At 41.3% G+C, this 26,314-nt stretch overlaps 1 protein-coding gene across 3 annotated transcripts in view; it reads right to left on the bottom strand.

Moving 5' to 3' along the window:
• Window positions 1-892: 892 nt before the first annotated feature.
• The window catches only part of CHL1 (cell adhesion molecule L1 like), a gene marked incomplete at both ends in the record, with an annotated part of 73,613 nt that continues 48,191 nt past the window's right edge, over window positions 893-26,314 (bottom strand). For 2 of the 3 annotated variants that reach the window (XM_080718208.1, XM_080718209.1), the window contains 13 exons: window positions 893-1,112; window positions 4,833-4,905; window positions 7,422-7,553; window positions 8,168-8,329; window positions 11,490-11,669; window positions 12,044-12,166; window positions 13,580-13,784; window positions 14,199-14,314; window positions 18,767-18,989; window positions 19,396-19,466; window positions 22,467-22,664; window positions 22,850-22,951; window positions 23,313-23,437. In XM_080718208.1, the coding sequence (XP_080574334.1) occupies window positions 893-1,112; window positions 4,833-4,905; window positions 7,422-7,553; window positions 8,168-8,329; window positions 11,490-11,669; window positions 12,044-12,166; window positions 13,580-13,784; window positions 14,199-14,314; window positions 18,767-18,989; window positions 19,396-19,466; window positions 22,467-22,664; window positions 22,850-22,951; window positions 23,313-23,437 (1,930 nt within the window). The remainder of the gene's footprint in view (window positions 1,113-4,832; window positions 4,906-7,421; window positions 7,554-8,167; window positions 8,330-11,489; window positions 11,670-12,043; window positions 12,167-13,579; window positions 13,785-14,198; window positions 14,315-18,766; window positions 18,990-19,395; window positions 19,467-22,466; window positions 22,665-22,849; window positions 22,952-23,312; window positions 23,438-26,314) is intronic. The other variant, XM_080718210.1, reaches the window with a different exon arrangement.

Below are 26,314 nucleotides of genomic sequence, written 5' to 3'. Positions count from 1 at the left end.
TTCATGAAAGAGAGGCAAGCTTAGAATTAGAGAAGAATAAAAAAACTGAGAGTGATCCACTTGGAAATGAAGAAATTAAATAGATACATCTATTTGCATCCAGAATCATAGACATCTTACACCTGTTGTTCATCAAATAACCTTCAGACCAACACCATCTCTCTCTCTCTCTCTCTCTCTCTCTCTCTCTCTCTCTCTCTCTCTGGCTAAAGTTAGTCCAAGAAACACATAAAATAAAGAAAAAATTGAAGATGCTCATAGGAATAAAAAATAATGCACATCCGAACTGGAAAAAAAAATTCTCTTATTAAACATGACCATCTCTGGACACATAGTTAGGAGGTCAATAAATACTAGTCCATTTGTCTACGACTTTCGCCACTAAACTTTAAATGATAAATTTAGACTGTATCTATTCAACGAGCTGCTTTTAATAAGACATTCATAATCCTTTTTACATCTTAAATAACTGTCCTGCTTCCGACCTGTCCACCTGTCGTGCAGCAGAGCCAGGAGGACAGTCGTCAGAGGCCCCAGACAGAAGTGCGTCCGTGGATACACCCACAAGGTAGTGACTGACACACACACACACACACACACACACCCCGAGTCCAATCGGGTGGGGACGGGGTGATGCTGAGTTGCGTGCTTTGGATTCAGTCGAGGCTGACCTACATACGAGATCTGTTTTGCATTCTCCATTTTGAGCACCTAGAAAGGAGAACAAGGACAAGAAGAAAGACCGGTCTGAAGGGTTTGCCGTTTGAGAGTGGAGGCAGGGCGCCACCTTCTGGCCGCGATCTGCCAACGCGCCTCTGTTCCTAGGTGGCCTTCGTGGTCCCTTGCTCAGAGGTGCAGGGAGAGCAGGTGACGCTGTGCACGCGAGCCGGGCTTATGCTCGCAGTGGAAACGTGGCCGAGGAGCTTCCGTTGCTTTCCACGGACCCCTTCTCCTTCGATCCCGTGTACGCGCCGATGAAGGATCCGTCTTCGTTGAAGAGACCCCCGTGGTCGCCCTCTCCGTACTCCACCAAGCTGTCCGCACTCTCCGTGGCCTGCAGGTCCCTATTGAGGGACCGAAGGCTTCCTTTAAGTGGCTTTTCGTCACTGTCGCTGGACAACAAGGAAGAACAGTGTGTGGAAGTCTAACAGGAATATTCACCTCACTCACGACAGCTTTCTAACGCTCACAACATTGACGCCGGCATCAAAGACAGAGGCACAAAACCCAGGGCACACATCTGGAAATGAATGTCTCCTACGGTCAGGTATAGAATGTCCCCCGGAAGTGCTCGTGTACTAAGGCTCAGAGTTAACCTAAGTAAGTCACGAGGGCTGTCATGTCATCAGTGGATAACTCTGTTGTAACAGATGGGCTGGGCGGTCACCTAGGCTGGTGGGGTGTAAGTGGAGAAGGTGGGTGTCTGCTGGGGCTGTGACCTTAGCACCTGTGTTTGCGTCTCTGAATCTCCTCTGCCGGCCCGCCCTCCTGCTTCCAGATTCCATGATGTGCGAGCAGAACCTTTCTCTCCCTCTCACTTCTTCCTGCAGGCCTGGCCTGACATGGCCCGAACCCTGAAACCCACAGAGCTCCAGGAAAACACATCTTCCTTCCTCTCTAAGTTGTGTGGTCATGTTTTATGGATGACATCAGTGAGAATGCTGAAGAAGACAGCGTCTAAAACGCCGCAGCCAAAGCCGGGCGTGGTGGCTCACGCTTGTCATCCCAGCATTCGGGAGGCTGAGACCTGGAGGGGCGCGGTTCGCGGACAGCCTCAGCTACTTAGTGAGGCCCTCTGCAACTCAGTGAGACCCGGTTTCAAAATAAAGAATAAAAAAAAAAAAAAATAGGGCAAGGGGTGTAGCTCGGAGGTCGAATGCCCCTGGGTTCCATCCCCAGACCCGCAAAAATAAAATAAAACAAAATAAAAATAAAAAAAAAATAAAAATAAAATAATAAAAAGCCACGGTCAAGTTTCATCATTCTGAAAAGTGACTTTCTATGGAGTTTTTGAGTCAGGTGCGGTGGTGTATACCTGTCATAACAGTACTTGGGAGGCTAAGACAGGAGGATCATAGGTCTGAGGACAGCCTCCACAAATTAATGAGGCCTTCAACAGACTATGAAGACCCTGTTTCAAAAAGAAAGAAATAGGACTGGAGGTGTAGCTTGGAGGTAGAATGCTTTTGGGTTCAATCTCTCTCTCTCTCTCTCTCTCACACACACACACACACACACACACACACACACACACACACGATTGGAAGCTTTTGCAATTCGTACAGAGATTCCCAGATGAATGTAAGTAAGCCCCCAAAATCCATATGTTGAATTCCTAATCTCCAATTGGAAAATATTAAAAGGTGGAGCTTTAGAGAGGTGATTAGTCAATGAGGTTGAGGTCCTTACAAGCGGAATCAGTACCCTAATAAAAATCACAGAAAGGCAGGCATGATGACCTATCTCTGTCATCTCGGGACTTGGGGGGCTGAGACAGGAGGATCACAGGTTCGAGGTCAGCCTTAGCCACTTAGTGAGGTGCTCGGCAACTTAAAGAGACTGTCTCAAAATAAAACATAAACCAGGGCTAGGGGTGTAGCTTGGAGGTAGAATTTCCCTCAGTGCAGCTTCTAATAACCCAAAACAAAAGGCCCAGAGAGCCCCCTGCCCCTGCCGGTGTGTGAGGACAGAAGGACTGGGCCACCCAAGAGCACAGAAGTTGATCCTCACCCGACAGTGAGTCCACCATCGCCTGCACTTAGAGGTTTTAGCCTTCTGAACCACGATAAAACTTTTTCTCTTAACTATAGGCCACCTAGTTGATGGTATTATTTGGTAGAACCCAAAGGACGTAAGACAAAGCACAAATATTCTTTCCCTGTTTCGCACACTTTTGGAGCTCCTGGCCCCCAAGTCTTGGTATTTCCTTTTGTTTTTATCCTGTTTTGGAAAAAGTTGAATCAAATTAGTCTATTATGTTGTTGTTGTTGTTGCTGTTGTTGTTGTTGTTGTTATGCGGTACTGGGGATGGGTCCAGGGGCATTCTACCTCTGAGCTACGCCCCCAGGACTACTTTATTCTTTATTTTGAAATGGCATCTCACTGAGTTGCAAAGGGCCTCACTAAGTAGCTGAGGCTGTCTGTGAACCCGGATCCTCCTGTCTCAGCCTCCCAAATGCTGGGATTACAAGTGTGCGCCACCACGCCCAGCTCAAGTTAATCTATTAATGAGGTTAACAAATTCAGATTTGTTAAACTAAAAAAATGGTTAGCATTTAAAAAATATAAATAGTATATTATGCTAGATGTTAAAAAAACTCAGATTTGTTAAACTAAATGAAAAAATAAGAAACGGCTAGCATTTTAAAAGGATAAATACTACGTAAGTATGCTATAAGTTAGTAAACAGATTTTAAACTAAAAAGTAAAAGGAAATGGCTAGCATTTTAAAAACATAAACTACAAGTATGCTAAGAGTTAACAAACTCAGATTTTTTAAAATTGAAAATTACAAAAGAAATGGCTGGCATTTTAAAAACTACAAATACTATAATATAATAATGGCACAAGTTTTATTCTTACAGAAAAGACAGGCTGAGTCTGTCAACTGTCTCAAATGATACAACCTAAGTTTCCAATCAAGATTTTTTTTTAATGCACCAACCAGTATTCAATGCAAACTCTGTACCAAATAAAAACAATTTGAGAGGATCTGAAAAAGGAAGAATTTGAAAAAAATAAATAAATAAAGCGGGCAGAGCACTTTTATCACTGGTGGTGTTGGTCTACACCATTCACCAAGTATGCCCATTTCTCACCTTTCTGGAAACGGGCGGGATGGGGCTTCCTTGCCCATTCTAATTTATACATCACTGTGGCACCTGCTTTGGCCAAAGAGAGGTGAACAGCCCAGAGTTCAGTCCCCAGCATCACTTTAGTGATGTACAGTGAGTGTACAGTTAGCCAAAGCAGTGGGCCGTAACTTCCAAGATGACTTTCCACTCGGGTGTGCTCTCCTGTTTGCTTGCTCTGGAGGGAGCCAGCTGCCTGGCTGGGGCTGCCCTACAGAAACAGTGCCCAGGATACTGAATTAAGGAGGACGTCTGGCCTGGCAAATACTGAGCTTCTCACTTAAATGGAGCCAAATCTCGCCAGCAACCCCACGCGTGGCATGGGAAATGGGAATCCTGGTCCAGCCGAGCCGCCAGAGGAGACCACTGCCCAGGTTCACGTCACGCTACAGCCTCATGGGAAACGGTGCACCACAGCCCCGCAGCTAAGTCCCTCTGGACCAAAATCAACTGCCTGAAGTTGCTAGGTGTTGCAGATGGGGGTTAAAAACCAACTTAGGACTTGAGCATGATTTTTCAAATTCCGAAACTAGACAATTCTCTTCTTTCTTTCTTTCCCTCTTTTCTGCCTTCTTTTTTTCTTTATCTTTTCAGTACTTGGGATTGAATGCAAGGTGTTCTGTCTCTGAGCTACACCCCAGACCTATTTTATTTTATTTTTGATGTTGAAACGGAGTCTCACTGAGTGGTTGAGGCTGGACTCGCATCTGTGATCCTTCTGTCTCAGCCTCCCAAGTACTGAGATTCTAGACATGCACCACCACGCCTGGGCACACTGTAGTTCTTAACACACCTCTATTCACAAATAAATTTGTTCTCTATCATATAAGAAAGCCATGTTTGTATGACGTGTTCTTTCTAGAGGTATTACACTATAGTCCTGGTGGCTGGCTGTTTTAAAAAAGAAACACGTTGCTGTCTGTTTTACAAACCTGGTGACCGTGTATGCTGACACGTGTTTAGAGGGTAGTTAACGTTTACCTGTATTCACCAAATGTTTCATCTTTTGCTGACTGGACTTCTGGGTCTGGATGCAAATCTTCCTTTTCTTTCACTAGAAAGAGAGGAGAAGAGGGGAGAGGGCGGGAGGGCGGGAGAAGCAAAGGCTTTTAGTGACATTTCAGCAGCATTATTGAAAAGCAAATTATAAAAAGAAGAGCCTCACTCCAGGTTTTGAGAGACCAGTGTACACATTTTTCTGTGGCTACATCATGGCCCATAATTTGCCTCTTTATGTGAACATGAGAGAAAAGGGATCTTCTGGGTTCTGCCTATTTTTCCTTAAGCTTACAGCACCTTGCAGATCTTTATGCATCCACTGGATAATACATGAAGAACTCTTATCAAAGAGACAACTCTTATTGTGGACACTGGTGTCTCCACAAAGGTCAGATTATTCAATATTCACTGTACTCTCCAAAATCTTGGAAGATGCAAGATTAGACCTATGTCATTAAACCAGTACGAATGAAAAACAGCAACCATTTGCTTTTCCTGAGTCAGTATCTTATTCAACATTGCTTCAACAATGGAAATATCAACCTGAGCGTGGTGGCACACACCTGTCGTCCCAGTTCTTGGGAGACCAAGATAGGCAGGTCCCAGACCAGCCTCAGCAACTTAGTGAGATTCTTAGCAACCTGGCCAGACCCTGTTTCAAAACAAATCAATAAACTGAGCTTTGGGTGTAGGTTGGAGGTAGAATATTCCTGGGTTCAGTCCCTAGTAACACACACACACACACACACACACACACACACACACACACGTGCGCGCAGGTAGAATGTCAGGATCTCTAGTAACATTTTAAAGTTTAGATTTATTTTAAATAACGGGACACAAGACATAGCTCTTGCCTCTCCTTCCTTGGAAAATAAATGAAAAATTCTTGTGGTACTTTTCACTACTACTCCCTAGAAGATTTTCTTCGTTGTCCTACAATATAAAATATTAATTTTTTTCTCTTGGGTGGTTGTTGTAAGTAGGTATAGGACATTCTACCGCTGAGTTACACCCTAAGCCCTTTTCAGTTTTGCTTGAAAACACAGTCCCACAGGTTGCTGAGAGCCCTGTTACGTTGCTCTCCACCTACGAGCTTCCTGTCTCAGCCTACTAAGTACTGGGATTGCAGGTGCGCACTGCCCAGTCCAGCCTGGATCGTGTTCCCGTACAGGCAGAGTTCTTCGGAATCTGTGAGTCCACAGTTTACCAATACTTCTATGTTGGAGAAATTCTGAAGGGAAGGCTACATCTCTTTAAACTTGCCAGTGAATTGCCTACCATACCCATTAGTCATCAAAAATACAATTCACAATAATTCAGACTTCAGAGGGAAAAGTGAAATGTATAGCTTCATAAATCACCCATGTAATTTTATAAAAGGCAATACATCACACTCACGGTGGTTCTATGTACATGATGTATTCCCAATAAATACTGTGGCTGGCTGAGCCCCATGCCAATAGAGAACTTCTCTCTAATGCAGACATCACCCAGTGTGTAAGTGTGGCTTCAAAATCCTTCCCTCTCAGCAAAAGCACCATAATTACTAAGCAAAATTTATCATAATAATATGAATATCTGAGCAGGACAAAGTAAGTCTGGAACTTGGAGAAAATTAACATTAATCCGAACATTAACAAATTGGATGACTTATAAAAAATTCTACTGGCTGTGTCATGAACCCAAGAGGTAGTACAGCCTATGTATGTCATAGAAATACCAAATGTGTTCTCACGTACATAAAAGCAATGCAGACTAGAAGGGCTTGTCCTTCTAAGGACATTAAAACACGTGTACGTGTCGAGTGTGGTAACCCACACCTGTAATCCCTATACTTGGGAGGCTGAGACAAGAGGATATTGAGTTGGAGGCCTGCCTCAGCAATTTAGTGAGACCTTGGTTCAAAATTAAAAATAAAAATGAAATGGCCTGGGAATGTATCTCGAGGTAGAATGCCCTGAATTCAATCCCCAGTATAAAAAAAAATTAAAAAAATGTATGGCTGAGTAATGTCACACCTTAGATGTCTTCTCAATATCTCTGACATTTCTTGAATAGAAAATAGAAGTTTGAAAATATTATGTCTTGGTAGAGCCCATTTTAAGTATGAGAATCTAGAAAGTAGGTCACTATTTAGTGATAAAATTATAGGCTGCATATCCTCTTGGTTAATGAATTAAGCAATATCCCCCCCCCCCACACACACACAGTATATAGTATTCCCAATTGGCTAATATAAATTTGAACTCAATGTGTAATTATTTGTGTATGTGCAGTACTGGGGATTGAACCCACAATTTTATACCTCTGATCTACACCCCCAGCTCTTTTTGTTGTTTTTGTTTGTTTAGAAATAGGGTCTCACTAGGTTGTGAAAGTCTTAAGTCGCCAAGGCTGGCCTCAACCCTGTGATCCTCCTTCCTCAGCCTCCCAACTACTAGAATGACCGGGTACCCACCACCGTGCCTGGCTTCAGTGTGTAATTATAAAAGCTCAAAGGCACATCTGAAGAATAGCTCCCAGAAAAATACTGTCTAAGATGAAAACCGCCTTAGGATACCATTTTACCTGAGTATTTTCCACCTTTATTCCTCTTCACAAAGCAAACAGTTAACAATATCAGCGTCAGAAGAGCGATGGCACACATGAGACCAATAAACCAGCCTTGGGTGGAGATGTCCTCGTATAAACTGGCATATTCTGTGTACAGAGAGAAGTCACAGCATTGAACTCTAGAAGCCATCTCTGGCATCATATGATGTTTGGGCAAGTCAGACGTGGGGTTTAAACACACAAAACAGAATCCATTTTCTTTTCCTTTGGAAGGATAACAAAGGAAAGAGGACGGAAGGCCAGATCTTTATTAAGAAGAGGCCTTATTTAAATTGCATTTGATTCTAAAGATGGAAACCGGAGGACAGTGATGGAGGACGTTAAATACAGAGCAGGAAAGGGCAAGAGGAGCGGAAGCCGCTGGACTTGAGGCAGGCCGGATCGCCACGGGGCTTCTGTGCGGCTCCGTCACTTTCCGGTTTTTACTTCCTTTCTTAGTTTTTGTTATTAGCCCGTGTTAATCAGCAAGAGCTATTTTAAGGCAGTGACAGAGATAAGTTGGACCACTGCGGAGCGTTTTTCTTTGTGATCGTTTAAAAATGCTCTGCCAATAAAAGATGGAATGAGAACTTTGGCAGCTGACGTACTCTGTATTTTTTTTATTTTTGTTTTTTGTCTTGGATGGAGGACGTAGGTCAAATGAACGCACGGAACACAGATGTGTGGTCTATGGCTACCCCGGATATAATCTCATTGCTCACCTCTCCCTCGGGTCTCAATTACATCTTGAAAAATACTATCGTTATCACCCCAATTCTTAGTCATTAGGTGAACTATCTGCTCCGCTCCCGGCTCAAATACCTCTACTGGGTGAATCTTTTGAGTGAGATTTATTCCTTCTGATATCTTCCTGACACCTTTACCTAAGAAAGGTACACAGTTAAGCCATATGAATTGCAAGGCAGCACATCAAAGCTCGAAAACATACTGTTATTTGAGATTAAAAACAGAAAAAGAAGAGCCATTTTAGCACTTTTTTCTTAGCTAGTTGACAACCATGTGATCCAGGAACCCAACATTCTAAGACTTTCCTTTTTTGATACTAAAATAAATGAATGAAAGTGACCTCAATTCATGGTCACCTACGATGAAATGTCTGCTGACAAGAGGTGCTATGAATCTGCCTGGTCCCGTGAATGGTTCAAGCCCAAGCACAGATATTTTTTTAAATATATGACACAATATAATTTTGTATAATTTGGATTTTCACAGACTTACTGGGTAAATGAACATTTTTTACTTATATCCGATAGCATGAGACATCATTTTAATGAACTGAGTATTTTAATATGCCTATATATTAAGAAGTATATTGTATGTATGCTATTTTTTGCCTTGCTATTCTCCATAAATACTGATGGAATCACATCATAAAATGGTCGTGTAGAAAATATCTAAAGTTAGTAGGATCGGAAGCTACATAAAATGCAGGTTTATAGGCACATATACATGGGATGGGTTCACTGACTTTTTGAAAATGTGAGAAATGAATACTTGTCCAAAAAGAATGATGCTTATGATATCATGTTAATGGTAGAGTCTCGCAGTAACAGATGAAAATGAATCAAGCTTAAATATATATATATATATATATATATATATATATATATATATATATATAATTTCTTATCTTGCAACTGAATGTGTGAAATATTTTTTGCATTTGATTCATAATTCTGCTAGGAATCAACTCAAGACTGTAAAATATAAACCAAAAAATATTAGCAATTTATGCATGAAATAAAATATACCCCTTACTGAAAATATAAGGGATTATGAAACTCTTTTAGGTGGGTATGTATTACACTTGATATTTGGTTATAAATTTTCACCCTAGAATAAAATTATGATTATGTAGTTCCTGAGTTTACTTAAAATGCACCATGGAAAAAATCAGTTCAGTTATGCAGCTGAGCAAAGCCTTTAAGATTGGCCACCATTGAAATAAAGTGTGATTAATTTTGCCCTTGAAAAACCAGAAATATTAGTATAATGTTAAGCAGTACAAGCTTTTGAAAAAGAGAAAAACCAAGTATTCTATTCAACCTACTAATGACACAAGACATTTGTACTTAACTTCATAAATTACGAATATAGCTATTGCTGAATCTGGGGGGGGGGGAGTGCTGGGGATGGAACCCATGGGCATTCTACCTCCCAGTCCAATTATTTTCTTTTTTCTTTTGTAACAGGGTCTCAGAGTTGCAAAGGGCCTCACTAAGTAGCTGAGGCTGGCTTTGAATCTGTGATCCTCGTGTCTTCAGCCTCCCAAATGCATACCCGGCTTGCAATAGCTAAATCTAAGAGTTAAAATGAACTCTTAGGAGTTGGGTGCAGTGGTGCATACTTTACAATCCCAGTACTTGTGAGACTGAGACAAGAGGATCACAGGTCGGAGGCCAGCCTCAGTAACGTAATAAGAATTTTACCATGTCGCCAAACCCTGTTTGAAAATAAAAAGTAAAATAATACTAATACTAATACTAATACTAATACTAATACTAATACTAATATAACTGGGGGTGTTGCTCAGAGGTAGCATGCTCCTGGATTCAATTTCTAGTATCATGTAAGAAAAAAATAATGATAACTCAGATTTTGGAATGTGAATCACTTAGAAATTGGAGGAACAACCAGGAAACCATCAGAAAGAAAGTCTATTAAATCTTACGCTGTAAACAAATGCCAAATAATCTTCAGAATGCTAGCTGGGTAGAAAGAGGAGATGATAGGCACGCAGATTCCAATCATTTGGAGGTTGCTGAGTGGTGCCAAGACATATGTTTTTTTTTTTTTTTTTAAAGATCAGGTTAAAAGCTAGTGGGAAAAGAGATTACAATTTTTTTCCCCCTGCTCATATGACAAGACAGGCCCTATTAACAGAAGAGGAATCGGGATCAGTGGCCAGATGACTGAAAATGGAGATTCCTAAAAAAGATCACAAACAGACTTATAGGCAACATTGCTAAATTACTGGCACAGGACGTGAAGAAATCTGCTTTATGATACTGGAGCGCATTAGCTGTGTCTTTAATTTACAGAAAAGATGTGGTGTCAGCTATGAAATCACACAAACAGCACTTGCATGCTCCAAGAACCAATGTGTCAGGCATAAAGGAAAATGAGCCTCAGTTTTCTAATCTGTGTACTAGAATATACAGGATGTGTGTATCTGCAAAGCAGTGTGTGTGTGTGTGTGTGTGTGTGTGTGTGTGTGTGTGTGTGTGTGACTGAGGATGGAACCCAAGGATGTTCTGTCTCTGAGCAACACCCCCGGCCCTTTGTATTTTTTTGTTTTGAAACAGGGTTTTACTAAGTTGCTGAAGCTGGTCTTGAACTTGCGATCCTCCTGTCTCAGCCTCCCAAATACTAATGTTACAGGCATGCGCCACCATGCACTACTGATATTAAAGAAGGCATAGTAGAAACACTGCTAAAATCACAACTGGGGAGGTAATTTGGGAAGGGAATTGGTTGTAAGTTAGGAACAAACAGAAAGATGCAGGTTGAATTGGGAGAATTGTTCGAGGGGAAATCATAGACTTGTGAGCAAATTTCAAATCGGTTATTTGGCATCGACCTTGCAGATGGTGAAATTAAACAGATGTATGAACCAATGTGCACAGAAATCAAAACACGGGATTGAGAGATATTAGGTCCGTGTCGCAGAATAATGCCTACCCCAAGGCAAAAGGCAAATAGGTTTCCTTTCTAGAAAAGAAAGAAATAGCCTTGTGGTAGCATTTTGAATGAGTGGATGACCTTATGTCCCCCTCATTTAATTCAGTAGGACGATGGCCGCTGATTTTATAAACAGCTATGCTTTGATCTCCATTGCTTAGAAATCTGTGAGTCGTCAAGGTGATCTCTGCAAAGAGGATTCATGAATTCTGTACCTCTGTCGGTGGGAGAGGAAAGTCAGGGAGATTTGCATCGTATCACAACCGTTCCTGGTGGACAACGGCGCCCGCCTTTTGGGATGGCTGTTCCAAAAGACGCAGTGTGCAGAGCCGGGGTACTTACCCGCTTCTGCTAAGGTGACACTCTCCTCCGTGATGGGTTTGCCACAACCCTTGGAGGTGCAAGCCCGCAAGTAGAACTTGTACTTGGTAGTTGCGTTGAGGTTCGAGAGATGCCAGCTGGGCTTGGATGGAGATGTGATGTTGATATCATTTAATTCTCCAATCTCATAGGTGTCATTAACTAGAAAAAAAAATGGACAATTGTTTGACACATTTTCTATGACTTCATTCATGCTAAATTCTCTCTTTTTTCTTTTTTTCTTTTTTGTTCTGGGGATTGAACCCAGGGGCCTTATAGTATATTTGGTCTGTGCCGCCAGTTCTTTGTATTTTTAGTTTTGAAACAAAGTCACGTTAGGTTGCTGAGGGGCTCTCTACATTGATGAGGCCGGCCTCATAGCCACGATATTCCTGTCCGAGTCTCCAATGCACTAGGGTTACAGATGTGTGCCACCACAGCTGGCTGATCGCTAGGTCTTTAATATAAATATAGCCAAATACTCAAGCAGAAGGTTAAATACTAGTAGGCTAACCCCAGTTCAGATTCCCACTTACTTATCTGGTATTGCAACAGATAGCCGGTTAGGTTCCCGTTTAGTTTCTTAGGTAGACCCCAGGATAAAGTGGCAGTGTCTTTATCAACTTTGATGACCTTAAGGAAAGCTGGCTGTTCAGGTACTAGAAAATACAAGGTCATAAAGGAACACTCATAAATTGGAAAATTCCTTTAAAATAATTATTTTTATGTTTTTAATTGAACCCAGAGGCATTCCAACACGGAGCTATACCCCCAGACCTATTTTATTTTTTATTTATATATAAGGTCTCCTGACGTTGCTGAAGGCCTTGCTAAGTTGCTGAGGCTGGCTTTGAACCTGCGATCCTCCTGTCTCAGCCTCCCAAGTACAGGGATTACAGGCATGCACCACCATACATGGGTAGGTGATAAATTGCTATAAAAAACTGAGAAGTTCCTTCATAAAAGGAACATAATTAGGTCACCTTATTTGCTCATCTATAGAATCTCCTTCTCTGTCTAGAGTTCCTCAAATAACCCATTTTCTCCCTAGATTCTGCATATTAGTGAGAGCATCCTATTTTTTATTTTTTGTGACTGACTAATCTCAATTAGCATAATGTCCTCCAGTTCCATCCATTTCCCTATAAATAATGTGATTATGGTTTTCTTTATGGCTGAGTAAAATTCCATGGTGTACATATCCCACAGTTTTGTAATCCATTCATCTGTGGATGGACATCTTGGCTGGCTGATAGTTTGGCTCTGGTGAATTGTGCAGCTATAAACATAGATACACATGCATTAGTTTGGTAGTTTGGTTTCCTTTCTTTTGGGTAGATACCCAGAGGTGGTATTGCTGGATCAAATGGTAGATTTGCTCCCATTCTTCTGAGGATTCTCCATACTGTTTTCCAAAATGGTTGCACTAATTTGCAATCCCACCAACAATGTCTCAGAGTTCCCACCTCTCCACATCCTCGCCAGCATCTGTTGTTGTTTGTGTTTTGAATGATTGCCATTCTGGTTGGAGTTAGGTGAAAGCTCAGGGTAATTTTGATTTGAGGGTATGAAAGGGGGGAAGAGGGCAATTCTCTAATGCACATGATGTACTTTACAAACATATCGATGTCAATCAGTAAGCCAAGCATGAGGAGGGAGGGGAGGGGATACATATAAACAAACAATGGGAATGGTATAGAGGAAAGGGAATTCTTATTCCCTGTTGCTGGGAATGGAAATTACTCTAGCCATTATAGAAAACAATATGGAGAAGTGTCAGCCGACTACAAGTAGGAATGAACATTTGATGCAGCAAGTCTACTGCAGGGAATATCTAGAGGAGTTGAAATCATGATACCAAAACGATACTTGTATCCCTTACTGCAGCACTATCTGCAATGACTAAAATATGGAATCAACGTAGATGCCCATCGATGGAGGAGCGGATAAGTAAAATATGATGTATATGTAAATAAATCAAGCACACAATTAATTGTTAAGAGGAAAAGAGGTGTTTGCTGTGGCCAGTGGATAATTTCCAGTGTTGACACTATTCTTTATTGTTCTTTTACCTCCTTCTGGTGTTTGAAATATGTACGGGTCACTTTCTGGTCCAGCTCCTTTCGAATTATAGGCTAAGACTGTTAAGTGAAATTCACTGAAGGCATCCAGGGAAGGAACCATGCCATAGTTCCTCTGTCCCGAAAATCTGAGAATATTCACTTCTTTGGGATGTGTTTTCCCATCGAGTAGACTCTTCGTCTTCCACCAATTGACCTGCAATGACAATAATAATAATACTTCAATATGGCGACCCTACTGGGACAACCACATCATCATCATCTCCTCCTACTCTCCTCCTCCTCTCCTTCCTCCTCCTCTCCCTCCTCCTCCTCCTCTCCCTCCTTCTCCTCCTCCTCCTCCTCCTTCTTTCACTGGGGATCAAACCCACAGGCATTCTACCTCCAAACAATACCCCAGCCCAATTTTATTTATTTTTTTATTTTGAAACAAGGTCCAGTTGAATTGCTGAAGCTCGCCTTGAAACTGTGATCCTCGTATCTCAACCTCCCAAGTAGTGGGATTACAAGTGTATTCCATCACACCCAGCTCTTCTGGGTTCTTTTGAAATGAACTCCTATTCTCAGGAAAGATACAATTCAACTAAGAAAATAAAAAGGTAATAAAAACCTGATATCCTTTGAGATGCCCATGTACTCTGTCCTTGGGGATTGTCGACCACATGACTTTTACTAGGGTGCTGTTGACGACATCTACACCAAGGATCACTGGAGCTGTATCAGGGTCTGTTAAGCAAGGAAAACTGATTAGCCTTCAACAAGCTCCAAACATGATCATGACTGTCCTCTTCCAAACAGGGGTTTTCAGACTGTTTAACCTGGGGAAGCACGCCTGTGAAATCAATTCCAAGTGGAACCGATAATTTATCCTAATAGAAGAGCTTCTCGGCCCAAATGGGATTCTAGAAGAGGACAGCCAGTTCCCTACTGAGAAATGAAGCTCTCCAGATGCTAACGATGTGGTAGGCAGACTGAAATGGAAGTTTAAACAATGTCCAGTGAGATATTCTGTGGGCATCTTGCCTTTGGAAAACAATAAACGACAGTATTTTTGTTTCTTTTCAGTACTGAGGATGGAAACCAGGGGTATTCTACCTCCGAGTTAAACCCCCAGCCTTAGTTTTTGTTCTTTATTTTGAAACAGGGTCTCACTGAGTTGCAAAGGGCCGCACTAAGTAGCTGAGACTGTCTGAGAACCGCGATCCTCCCGTCTCAGCCTCTCAAATGCTGGGATTGCAGGTGTGCGCCACCACGCCCGGCTAATAAACTACACTATTAACAGTAAAAACAGACATCAAATAGAAAAACAGAGGGATGGAATATAAAAAATGAAGAGATGAAGATAGGTTAGGGGAACCTGGAATGGAGACAGACAGAATATAACAGGTAAAATAATGCTACATATGTGCATAATAAATTTCCACCAATAATCTCAAAGACATGTATGGGGAAGGGGCCAAGGGAGCGGCCCTGAGGAAAACGCTCCAAGAGTTTTGTACACGGATGCTCTTATCACACTATGCCTCAGTATGATGTGCAATCCCAATGCACCAAATCAAACATATGAAAAACATAGGGGATTAGATTAAGTAAATGCTAATAACAGTTAATACCAATTACACATATGTGAAGGGTCAGGCACTGTTCTAAGAGCTTTACCTGGGTTGGCTCTTAGAATATTTAGAGTAACCCTATGAGATGGGTATTGGTACTACATTCTAAGGAAAGATGACCACAAACAGAGTAATGAAGACAAATAGTCCAGACAGAAATGGTAGGGCTTCCGGTCCATCCCAGGACTTAAGAGGCTGAGACAGGAGGATGGCAGGCTTGAGGCCTGGCTCAGCAACTTAGCAAGACCCTATTTTCAAATAATATAAGCCGGGTGTGGTGGTGCACGCTTGTCATCCCTGCACTTGGGAGGTGGAGACAGGAGGATCGTGCAGGTTCGAAGCCAGCCACGCTGGCTTAAGAGACCCTGTTTCCAAATAAAAATTTTTTTTTTTTTTTTTTTTAGTAGGATACATACTTTTGTAGACATACTTGCACACTTTTCCCAGTCAGCCCCCACCCAATCCCCACCCCATTCTCTCCCTATCCCTCCCTCCCATGCTTGGCTTAGTAGTTGACATCTAGTATTATGGCAATTTATCTAAAATTAAAAATGGTAATCTCACATAACAGTTTCATTTGTCTGATACCAAGCTTTTGATGACTTAAAGATGACATTTCAATATTTCTTTTTGCTTTCTTTCTTACCAGAGAATATTTTTTTTCTATTTTTTAGGTGAAGCTATCATATATTTGTATATTTATTTTTCAGAAAAAAATCTATCCTAAAATGGAATATGGACTCTAGGTACCCAAAACGATCTTGAAAAAGAACAAAGCTAGAAGATATATATTTTCTGATTTCAAACCATATAAAGCTACAATAATTGAAACAGTGTAGTACTATTCTAAAGGCAGATATATAAACCATTGGAGTTAAATAAAAGCCTAGAGCTAAATTCTTCCCTATATTGTCAAGTTATTTTTGACAAGGTTTCCACGAACATTTGGTGGTGGAAATATTAATCTTTTAACTAAATATTGTTGAAACATAATAATTACATGGAAAAGAATAAAATTGGACCCTTACCTAATCCCATATACAAATATTAACTCAAAATAGATAAAAGACCTAAATATAAATCTTAAGACTATAAACTTTTAGGAGAAAATCTGGGTCATAAAACCTCACAACATTGAAATTGGCAGTGATTTCTTGGGTATGATTTCAATAGCACAGGCAACAGAAGCGTATACAAACTCCCTAAAAAATAAAAAAAATATTGTATATCCAAAGACAATGTAAACAGAGTTAACAGTTACTAATAGAATGGGATAAAATATTTCCAATTGCTATATCTGAAGGTATATTAATATTCCAACTAGAAATCCTAAAAATTAACAACAATAAAGGCAAACAATACCCTTTAGAGAAAGGTAAAAGACTAACATAAATAATGAATCTCCACAGATAATCAGTCTTAGTTGTCTGTTGGATGGAAAATCTTGTTTCTCTAGTTTTGTTGTGTGTTACCTATTTCTTCTTTGTAGTTAAATCTCTTTGAGTATTTTCTCTAGTGCTGGTTTTGAAGACATAAATTCCTTCAGTTTCTGTTTGTCATGGAAGCTTCTTATTTCTCCATCTAATTTGATAGAAAGTTTTGCTGGGTAGGAAATTTTTGGCTGGAAGTTGTTTTCTTTCAGAGTTTGGAATATGTTACTCCAAGCCCTTCTGGCTCTCATGACTTGGTTTGGGAAGTCTGGAGTGATTCTAATTGGTTTGCCTCTGAATGTCACTTGGCCCTTTGCTTTTGTTGCCTTTAAGATTCTCTGCTTGGCTTCCACATTGGTCATTTTGACAATTATGTGGCGTGGGGATCCTCTTTTCCGATCCTGTCTAAAGGGAGTTCTATAAGTTTCCTGGACCTGTGTATCGACCTCTTGCTCTATGTCTGGAAAATTTTCTGCTATTACTTCCTTGAAGAGACTGTTGATCCCTTTGATTTCACTTTCTTTTCCCTCCTCTATTCCAATTATTCTTAGGTTAGCTCTCTTAAAATGGGCCCATATTTCTTCAATATCAGATTCCTGCTGTCGGATATTTTTTTCTAGATTAGAAACTATGCGTTCATTTTTGGATTGCTCATCTTCTAAGAGTGAGATTCTGTTCTCCATGTGGTCTAATCGGTTGTTTGTGCTTTGAATTGAGGCCTTTACTTCATTAATTGCATCCTTTATCTCTTTTTGGCTCTCTCTGAGTTCTTTTCGAAGCACCTCTATTATTTCTACAGTTATTTTCCTGATTTGATCTTCTAGAAATCTCTGATTTTCTGTTTTATCAGGTTCTGATGTTGTGGGGTTGTGGGCATTAATTGCTCCAGTATTATTCCTCTTTCCCATGATTTCGGATGTTTGTGCCTTCTCTGGGTTCTTCCCTTGGGTCACTATGACTTCACTTAAGGTGTTCTGGATCTCGAGTCAGTAGTATCTCAGACCCCACTACTCCTTTACTGGGTTTTATCACAGAGTCTCCAACCCAGAGAGTCGATAGAGGCTGCTTTAGACTGTGGGGGGTGCCAGGTTGCACGTTCTCCTATGGTGTGATATCTCTGCCGCCGCCCCTCCCCCACTGGGTCAAGTCCCAGTGAGTACAGTACTGGGATTTCTCCTCTGTGGCCCACAATTTGACTCACTGTTCTTGAGTGCGCAGATGTAGCTGTACTGGCCTCGCTGAATTCGCTGCTGCTGCTGCCGGTGGCAATATGGCGCTGCTGCTACACCCTCGGCTATGGGGCTGGCGTTTTCTTCTTGGTTTTGATTTCGACTCTGAATCCCTGCAGCGTGTGCTGAGCTCAGCCACTGGGAGCTTTAGACGCTCTCTGCGTGGAGAAATCCCGCCTGGCTGTTCCGCAGTGGCTCACCTCGGCTTACTGTAGCCATCCCGTGAATTCGCCGGTACCGCCGGCAGTATGGCGCTGCTGCCGCATCTGCCGCGTCCTCGGGCACGAGGCCGGTGTATCTCCTCTGTGGCTCTGTTCTCAGTCCGCTTTCTCTCTGGAGCCTGGTGATTTTTTGTTTCCTGGTGATGGTGTTTTCTGGCTATGAAAGGCGCTGATTTTGTGGTAATGGAGATTTGTTGTTAGCGGGGCTCTTAAGCCCCGCTTTTCTTGGTCGCCCCAAATAAAAATATTTTTAAAAATAGGCTGGGAGTGTAGCCCGGAGGTAGAAGGGTTTCCAGGAACTCCAGTACCACCAAAAGAAAATATATATATATATATATATGCATGTATGTATGTATGTATGTATGTATGTATGTATATGTATATGTATATGTATATATAATTTGTCATGCTGCATAATAGAATTGAATGATAATTGCAGATGGCTTTCAAAATAGAAATATACTGTGCTGGGTAAATGGATGGAGTTTGAATTTCTAAAGCCCTTACTTGCACCCTCTCTACTGATCAACGCCCTGACTCTAAAGTAGCAACTGTGCGCCCATTTCTTTGCATCTTCTGCAGCGTTTATACTTTCTTTGCATGCTGTAGATGCTTGAAAATATTTGTGGACATACAAGCGATGTGCGGGGGGGCAGTGCTTAGGGTTGTCAGGCGCAGAACTTACAATCTTCCCCAGAATAGAGAATCACCAACTGAGGCTCCGGCCCAGAGCCCAGCTGGTTGACGGCCTGCACCTGGACATCGTAGGGAGCGTAGACAGTGGGCGTCATCACCCGCAGCGTGTGGTTTGTGACCGTCTCTTCTTCCCACTCCACGGGGGCTCCCTGGGGCTTCCAGCTCACTCGGTACTCCAGCCCTGGCCCGTTCTGCTCCATGGGCTTCAGAGGCTATAACAAAGGCCAGACACATGGATTAAAAAAATGTGGTATGTATAGACAATGGAGTATTATTCAGTCATGAGAAAGAATGAAATTAGCTGGGCATGGTGGTACGTGCATGCCAGTCAATCCCAGCACTTGGGAGGCTGAGACCGGAGGACCATAGGTTCAAGTTCAGGTTCAGCAACTTAGATTCTCAGCAATCTAGTGAGACCCCAATTCAAAAATTAAAAAAACAGTAGAATAGGGCTAGGGGTGTAGCTCAGAGATAAAATGTCCCTGGGTTCAATCCCAAGCACCAGAATGAATGAATGAATGTGTGAAATTATATTATATTGTTATTTTACTTGTCATGTAGACCTAAAAGGAAGGAAAAACACTCAAGGAAATACGGACCATGCAAAGCTATACACACCTCCCACTTTATAATCATTTCCTTCGGTTGAGAGGCTTGGACCCTTATGTTTTGTGGGTTCTTGTCTGGAGCTGAAAAGACAGTAAGCCTTAAAATCATTTTTCTCCTTGCATTGTAACCAACAGATAAATGAGCATATATCCCACCCCCCAAAAAAACACAAATATTTAAATGACTTTTGTTAGATATAGTAATTTCAATATGATCCTGTCCCTAAAAAGATATTAGGTAACTATAAATGTATATTTTTGTTTCAATGTATATTTTGTAGAGTAAAATGGTGTTCTTAATTATGTCATATTATAATCATCATTTATTATTATTATTATTATTATTATTATTATTATTATTATTATTTTGCTGTACTAAGGATTGAATTTTGGAACTCAGGGACATCCTACCTTCGAGTTATACCCCCAGCCCTATTTTTTATTTTTTTATTTTGAAACAGGGTCTCACTAAGTTGTGGAGGGCCTCACTAAGTAGCTCAGTTTGGCCTCGAACCTGTGATCCTCCTGTCTCAGCCTACCAATTACTGGGGTTACAAGCATGTACCACCACACCCAGCTATATAATTAATAACTAATGCATACTACATGGCTTAGCACACATTATACCAAGTGTTGTATGCATGTATATTCTGGATCACACTGAACCTCACTATAATGTATAACTACAATGTCTATTTTGTGCACTGTAACGCTGAGGTTTAGAGTGACAGGAGCAGACATGCACCAGCCCTTGGTGTTTCTCTCCCTCTCCCTCCCTTCCCCATATGTGTCTTCGAGATTGGCTTTGGTGCGTTAATACACATACACAGCATTAGTTCAGCTATTACCTTTTTTTTCTTTTTTCTTTCTTTTTTTTTGGTGGTACTAGGGGTGGAACCCAGAGGCTTTCTACCCCCGGGCTATACTCCCAGACCTATTTTTTAATATTTTATTTGGAAACAGGGTTTCACTAAGTAGCTGGGGCTGGCTTCGAACCTGTGCGATCCTCCTGTTTCAGCCTCCCAAGCGCAGGGATTACGCGCGAGCGTGCGCCACCACGCCGGCTTCAGCTATTACCTTTTCAGGTCTCCATCCCCCCTCCCTTCCCCAAGCCCCTCCATCGCTCCACCTGAGTCTCTGCCTCTTCACTGAAGTTACTTTTGTTCCCCAGTTTCTTTCTGGCTTCTGCATATTAGAGGAAGCCCACAATCATTCACCGCTGGAGACTGGCTAATCTCACAGCCTAATAGTCTCCAATTCCATCCATTTTCCTGTAAAGGACATAATTTTGTTTTTCTTTACTATGGCTGGGTAAAATGCAAACTCTTACAGTCACCATGGAGATGAGTGTGTTGTTTTCTCAGAAGACTGGGGATGGAGCCACCCTGGGGCCCGCGTTACCTCTCCTGGGCATCCTTCCAAAGGAACTCAAGTCAGAATATTATACAGCACAATTCACAGTCACAAAATTATGGAACCTAAGTCGGTGTCTACCTGTCTACCAACAGATGAATAGATCACAAAGCCGTGGCACAGACACTCAAGAAAAATATATTAAATTCTTAAACTCGAGTTGAAATTCTAAGCATTGCTTTTTAAAATGTTTTTCTTTTCATTTTAAACCCGCTATAAGCTTTCCTTTAGAATTGTTGATAGAAATACATGTAGTGAGTGTTTGCCTGTAGGAGAATAAAATTAGACCTCATGCATTAACACCAACAGCCAAGTTTTAGGGACATGAGACTGAAAACAGCGTGTAGTATAACCTTGAAATATATTCAGTGGCAATCATTTTATTCGGAAGAGCTTGGCAGTGATTTTAGTGCGAAATTCCATGTGCACTAACATCTTACAAGTATCCGATTCACTTATTATCTCGTCTTGCTTTCTCTCAGCCCATGAAAGGAAATTCTATCTTAGCATGTGTATTCACTCAGAGAAAATAAATGTCATGTTCTTATCACAATGGTGCCAAGTGTCAGCGCAATAACACAAATTATGTGAGCCTTGTTATTCCTGAAATTTGGCATTCTGGCATTTGAGATAGATGCAAAAAATGCCAATGCATAAGAATGAATAAATCATGTTATACATATCGAATATTTAACAAAGTATCTCTAATGAGTCAAAAAGTTTTTTTTCACAAGTCAGGTACGATGTTTTATGCCTGTAATCTTAGTACGTGGGAGGCTGAGACAGGAGGATCACAGGTTTGAAACCAGCTTTAGAAAGTTAGTGAGGGCCTCAAAAACTTAGTGAGATCCTGTTTCCAAATAAAAAATAAAATAGGGCTTGGGTATAATTCAGAGTTAGAACAATGTGGGATCCAATTCCCAGTACAATACACACACACACACACACACACACACACACACACACACACACACACGCACACACGCACGCACACACACGCACACACACGCACACAAATAAGAATTAATATTAGAGATAAACTGAATATTTAACAATTTCTCTATAATGAGTCAAAAGTTTCTTTTGGACAACCAAATTCTAGACTTTCTCCATACACTGAACTTACTTCAAGATATCTGGTTTAAACATGGTATTTAGTGCTGAAAACTAATCAGAATAAAGTTTTCTCATATACCATCCACCCCAATTTCCTGCTCTCTATTGAACAAGTATGTAATACATATGAGACTAGTATATGTGCACGTCAAATATTTTATGCTTTCTGTTTACAGAAGTGTTGATGGAAATCTAAAAACCTTACACTGCTTAATTAGTCTGTCTGTCTGTTTCTCTGCCTGTCTCTGTCTTCCTTCTCTCTCTTCTCTTCTTTCTCTTCTCTTCTCTTCTCTTTCTCTTTGGGAATAGGGATTGAATTCAGGGACATTCTACCACCAAACTCTACCCCCAGCTTTATTTTATCTTTTTATCATGAAACAGGATCTCACTAAGTTGCAGAGAGTTTTGCTTATTGTGGCCTCAAATCTGTTATCCTCCTGTCTCAGCCTCCCAAATACTGGGTTAACGGGTGCACTCTTTTTGATTCACACATTCAAAGATGGGCCCAAAGTGAAACGGTTTGTGCGAATCCTGAGTTGAGAAGCTACTTACCTGCGGGGGGTGTTTCAAGGTGCTCAGAGGGCTGGCTAGGTATGCTTCTCCCAACTTCATTTACAGCTGTGACCCTGAACTGGTACCTTACATATGGCGCCAAGGGCAACGTAACTGTGGTTTCCTTTCCTTGGACTCTGGCCAGTTCTTCCCACCTTCCAGGCTCCTCCCTGTTGCCTTCAAATTCCACAATATATTCTAGCAACAAGAACAGGTATAAAATGTTAGACCATGTTGCATATGCTTAAGTGTTGCTAAGATTGGCACACCACATTGATTGTTTCAAGGGGTATTTTGAGCATCCATCCAGGGTAATAAATAATGGCTATAATATTAATTTTGATTATATTGGGTAAAGGAAATAGTTATCCAAGTCTTCCTACCGAGAATATTGCTATTGTGGGTGTCTCCAGCTTCCCAGGATAGACGGACACTCCTGTTCTGTCTTTCAGACAAGTGAAGGTTCTCTGGTGGGTCTGGAACATCTAATTGATAATGAAAGACAGAGTAAGAGAAGTGCTGGCCATTGCTCCTGCATAGACAATATCATATATAGATATGTAATAATCTAGGTATATATAATATATATATGTAATATAGGTATATAATAATCTATAATATATATTCAAACTAATATATGTGTGTGTACATTGAACCCAGGGGCATTTTACCTCTGTACTATACCACCAGCCCTATTTTATTGTTTATTTTGTTTTACATGCACACAAATGATAGGTTATATATGCAGGGCCTGGAATAATGGTGGACTTTACCCTCTAAGCATCATGAAACTTGAGCAGCAATGCAGGCGTTAAGAACAGATGCCTCCCTAGCAAGGGCACTTACCAATGATGGTCACTTGCGTGGCCTCCGTCACACTGTCCAGAGCAGTTTGCGCAGAACAAGAGTAAACGCCCTGGTCCTCTAAGGTAACGTTGGATATGGTCAGATTAGCCCCATCAATCACTATCCTAGCCAAAGAGAAAGAATGCGTGATGAAGAAAAAGACAACAGAAGAATAGAAACACGAGCCTTCCAAAGAGTAACAGAGAAGGACTTAAGGAAGAGCAAAAAGCCGGCTTCACATAATAATATTCTATCAGGCGCATGCTTGGAATCCCAGCATTCGGGAAGCTGAGACAGGGGAATCGCAGTTCGCGGCCAACCTCAGCTACTTTGCAACTCAGTGAGACCCTGTTTCAAAATAAAGAATTAAATGCCATATATATAGGATAGTATAGACATTAGAAAAAATATAGAATATATAGATATAATATAGAATTTAAAAAATAGATATAATATAGAATTTTTAAAAAGGGCCGTGGGTATTGCTTGGAAGTGTAATGCCCCTGGGGTTCCATCCCCAGTACCGTAAAAAAAAAAGAAAAAAGAAAAAAAAGAAAGAAAATACTGCAGATAGAATCCAGAGCTCAAGAATCCTTCAAATATACACAAATGTCTCTGTAGTTGTAAGTGGGGTCACAGTGTGTGTTAGTGTGTGTGTGTGTGTGTGTGTGTGTGGTGTTAGAGCATTATGGGTAGATACAGAATGTGTCCCGAAGAGCTCATGTGCTAATGTTCAGAGTTGACATAATTGAGTTACGAGGGTTGCAGCCTTATCAGTGGGTAAATCCTTTGTAATGGTGTAAGAGCAGAGCCCTTGATCTCCCCCTCTCTGCATCCCACCACCATGGCCTGAGATCTGCAGCCCCACCCTCACATGGACTGAACCGGAGATCTCCCAAAACTGTAAGCAAATACAAAACTCTTAAGTTGTGTGGAGAGTTGTTTTCAATGATAATAGGGAGAATGTTGACCTAAACACAGAAGTTGAGCCAGGGGAACATCCTACCTCCAAGCTACATGCCCAGCATGTTTTTGTTTTTGTTGTTTGTTTATTTTTGAAACAAGGTCTCACTAGGTTGCTGAGAGGCTAGCCTCGAACCTAAAAGTCTGTCTCAGCCTTCCAAGTACTGGGATTAAAGGCAAGCACCACTGTGCTCAGCTGGGATCGGGGTTTTGAAAACCACGGCATGTGTCTATATTTGAAGCAGGGAGCAGGTAGAAGTAGAAGCTGCATGTCATTTCTAAGAGTGCATCAGAGTTGATGACAGCAGAGACCTATTGGAATGACTCCTCAGATACGAACAAGAAATCCTACAGAAGGTCGACTATGATGTTGCTAACAAAGGGAGACTTCTGAATCTCAGTTAAATGTCACAGACTGGGTTATCTATATACAAGAATACCAATAACTTTTTGGTAGGGTTCTCTTTTCTCTCTGCCTGCGCTTCCAAGTAAAAAGCACAGTAAGATCTGGTAACAGTCAGCTGCGTGATTTGACCAGTAGGTGGCAGGACAGGACTTCTTTCCGCAAATCATCCCACTAGTTCTTTCAGTATTCATACTAGTTTTGCCATCTTGTAGAAGTGTGTAGGACATGAAAACTGCATCTTTATAAATTGTATCTTTAACCTTCTACCTATGCATTATCACAATAACTGTTCACCTATTGTTTTAAAAAATGAAGTTCTGTTATATTTAAATTGTAGTGACAGTAGTGGGCACTGAGTTGAAAGAGCATTCTTTGTGTATTCTGTGTGGAAGGCAATTTCTTTCACCTTTCAAAATTTTAATTTAAAACTTATAATGAGATGTTTGATTTATAGAAAAGCACTCTCAAGGTGGATATGATAGCACATGCCTATAATCCCAGTACTCCAGAGGCTGAGGCAGGAGGGTTGCAGGTTCAAGGACAGCCTCAGCGAAATAGCAAGACTCTGAGCAACCTAGTGAGACCATGTTTGAAAACAATAAAATAAGATAAGATAAAATAAAATAAAATAAAATAGGGCTGGGGGTGTACCTTGGAGGTAGAATGACTCAGGGTTCAATCCTCAGTCTGTCTCTGTCTCTGTCTCTCTGTCTCTCTCTCATACACATGAAAACACACCACACACACACACACACACACACACACACACACAAAAGCACAAGTAAGGCTTGTGCTTAGAGTGCAATTACTGGACCATTTCTTATTGGAGCCTTGAGCATTCATAAATATTGTTATCTGTGGAGGTTATTAGAACCAGTCTTCTTCAGATACCAAGAACTGATTATTGTTACCAGTTCCATTTGGAAGCCAGGTTCTGCTGGTGAGAAGGATTTTGGTAATTTAGCGAGGCAGAGGGAAAGGGGCTCCATTGTCCTCTGAAGTTTTCTTAGCAGAACGTGGCTCTGACCTGCAGGGGAGCAGGCAAGGGCTCGGAAATCCCGAGAGCTGTGGGACTGCAGTTCCCAGATACCAGAGTCGCAGCTGCAATATGGCATGATCAAAAACCCAAAGTAAAAGCAAACAGACCCCATGAGGTTTGGCACGTCCAGTCTTTCAAAGGGTTTTGTTTGCACCAGAACCCACAGAATCAATCTGCCTCCATTACCTGGAGAGGCTCCCATTTTGTAGACTATAAGAGTGGCAGGTGTTAGGTCAAAAGCTACCAGCAAGACCACCAAAGGTATGAACAAACAATCAAAAACTGAATCAAGTGTTATATAACTCTGTGTGTGTGTGTGTGTGTGTGTGTGTGTGTGTGTGTGTGTGTGTGTGGTACTACGGGCTGAACCAAGGGGCATTCCAGCTCTGAGCTACAGCCCCAGTCCTACCTGTTTTCTTCTTTTATTTTTAAACAGGGTCTCACTGAGTTGCTAAGGCTGGCTGCAAACCTGTGTGCCTCGGCCTCCCAAGTAGCGGGATTAGAAGTGTGTGCTGCCACACCTGGCTGTATGGACCTTTTATTTTATTTATTTATTTATTTATTTATTTATTTATTTATTTATTTATTTATTGG

This window comes from Muscardinus avellanarius (assembly GCF_963383645.1).
Source record: "Muscardinus avellanarius genome assembly, chromosome: 22".
In the NCBI taxonomy this organism is placed as follows: Eukaryota; Metazoa; Chordata; class Mammalia; order Rodentia; family Gliridae; genus Muscardinus; species Muscardinus avellanarius.
This window is presented reverse-complemented; position numbering and strand designations above follow the sequence as displayed.